At 40.9% G+C, this 2497-nt stretch overlaps 1 protein-coding gene across 1 annotated transcript in view; it reads right to left on the reverse strand.

The window, feature by feature from the left end:
* BZW1 (basic leucine zipper and W2 domains 1) overlaps positions 1–2497 on the reverse strand; it is a 20556-nt gene continuing 18059 nt past the window's right edge. Inside the window, exons 8-10 of the mRNA XM_011974560.1 lie at positions 2258–2497; positions 1092–1214; positions 1–256 (exon numbers count right to left, since the gene is read on the reverse strand). Coding sequence (XP_011829950.1) covers positions 225–256; positions 1092–1214; positions 2258–2497 — 395 coding nt within the window. The 3' untranslated portion in view covers positions 1–224. The remainder of the gene's footprint in view (positions 257–1091; positions 1215–2257) is intronic.

The raw sequence follows: 2497 nt of genomic DNA on the forward strand, positions 1-2497 counted from the left end.
ATTAGATTCAAATCTATAGCTCCTGTAGCTACTTAAAACATGGTTTTAGAAACTAAACCCAACATTTCCAGCAACCATAGAAACAGTTAAAATAAAATTTGCCATGAAAGCCCTTATATCATGCTTGATACAGGGAGGTAGGAAGATGTAAGAACCAGGACACATGAGACATGACATTTTATCTACAACTCCTGTTTGCTTTACTGAGGGTGTAGTTTCAAAATTCAGTCACCTTCTTCAGTTTCAGATTCAGATTCTAGAATAGGGGAAAAAAGCAAACATTATATATCAGAAAGCAAAGTACCCATTTATAACTTCAAAGCTTTTTTAAGATAGAGTCTCCCTCCTTCCCACAGGTCACAGTGCAGTGGTACCCTCTTGGCTCACTGCAACCTCTGCCTCCAGGGTTCAAGTGATCCTCCCACTTCAGCTTCTCGAGTAGCTGGGACTAGAGGCGCCCACCACCAAAACTGGCTAATTTTTAAATTTTTAGTAGAGACAGGGTTTCCCATGTTGGCCAGGCTGGCCTCAAACTCCTGCCTTCAAGTGACCTGAACGCCTCAGCCTCCCAAAATGCTAGGATTACAGGTGTGAGACACCACACCCAGCCTCCATATAACTTTGAAGCTGTTAAGGAATTTTATTAATACCCTATTTAGATGAGGGAGATATTCAAAAGCATTCACTTGGAAATCCCAAAATCTGGCTGGGTGCAGTAACATCTGTGATCCCTGCACTTTGTGAGGCTGAGGCAGGAGGGCTGCTTGAGCCCACGAGTTCAAGACCAGCCTCGGCAACACAGTGAGACCCTGTCTCTATATTTTTAATTACAGAAAAGTAAAAAAAAGAAATCCACAAATTTATAAACATTAAATATTCTCAAAAATTTCCATTTCACCAAAAACATTTACTATTATGGCTGAGCCATAAATATACTGTAATAATTAAACTCTAGCTTTTGCCACCTGCCTTATAAGTTAACAAAAATCTCTCCTCCAGGTACAAAGTGGCATTAGAAAGAAGGAAGCACGTGTGAAGATATATTATGGCCACATTAAAATTAGCATTATCAAACAAAGGAAAATCCTTACCTTCTTCTGCATTTTTGAGCCATTCTACAAACTTTTTCATTTGCTCAAGGAAAACACTCTTTCCCTTCGCAACATGTGCATCTTTATACCACTTCAAAATGGGCTCTTCACTCAGGACTTCAGCTGGAAAGAAAACTCACTGCATTAGGGGAGTTTTAATATACTCTACTCAGACAGAGTTAGAACAATCACCTAATGTGCAAATGCCTGCTTAGCAAACAAACTGCTGAAAAGTTAAAAACACCCATGAGAACTGGAGGATAGAATAATGCATGTGTGCACACCAACTACACTCCATAGGATCAAGGCTGGTCTGATTAGTGCAGAATTTCAAAGTGTTATGACCAACTGCAATGGATTTTCTCCCAACAGAGGTCTCGTCTTTACTTACCACTAGACCAGGTTTCTAAAATTGGGATCAAGAGAAAAGGGAATGATAACTGAAATTGGGGTTGCTATAGAAGCACTCTGAACTGGTCTTGAAGGACTACTGAAAGTCAACACTGGGTGGGAGGGTAAGATGAACAGAAGCAGGATTCACACAGGCTGAAAACTCCAGAGCTATGACTATATAGAGCTAAGACTACAGGACCCGGTTTTTGTTTTTTTTAGGAAACAGGGTCTCACTTGTTCCCCAGGCTGCTGGAGTGCAGTGGCACAATCTTGGTTCACTGCAGCTTTGACCTCCTAGGCTCAAGCGATCCTCCTACCTCAGCCTTCTGAGTTGCTGGGACTACAGGCTTGCGCCACCATTGCCTGGCTAATTTTCTAATAGAGACGAGGTCTCCTTATGTAGTCCAGGCCAGTCTTGAACTCCTGGGCTCAAGCGATCCTCCTGCCTCAGGCTCCCAAAGTGTTAGGATCACAAGTGTGAGCCATCGAATATAGCTGAACTTTGGGGAACGTACAGCTGGTTAGAGTATGAGGCAAAGTTTGAGGACCCATAATGATGGCTTTGGATTTCATACTTTAATTTGTGAATAGGGTTTAGATGTTTTAAACAAATACCAGTGCACTAAAAAGCACCCAATTTAATCAGGGGCGACTCATAACTAGAAGTAAAATATTTCAGGCAGCTGATGTCCAGATAACTCATCATTTGGATCATTTTGTATTTACAAGGATTTTTATTAAATGTTATTTACAAAATTCAAAATCTAAATTACCTTTATAAAAAAGCACCACTATTTTCTGGAAGGCTTTCATGAAATGAATGTTGTCATAGCAATACTCCTGAATCTTCAGTAACAGAGTCAGCTCAGACTGACCTTGAGTAGTAAAGGCAGCAAGTAGAGGGCTGTATTGCTTCAAGTGCTTGATGGCTTGCTCTGCTACAAGCTCCTCTTTTTTGTTCCATTCCACAGTGCTCATTACACTTGACCAGACTATTCCGATGACAACTGGTT

This window comes from Mandrillus leucophaeus, unplaced genomic scaffold, assembly GCF_000951045.1.
Source record: "Mandrillus leucophaeus isolate KB7577 unplaced genomic scaffold, Mleu.le_1.0 Scaffold146, whole genome shotgun sequence".
Classification (NCBI taxonomy): Eukaryota; Metazoa; Chordata; class Mammalia; order Primates; family Cercopithecidae; genus Mandrillus; species Mandrillus leucophaeus.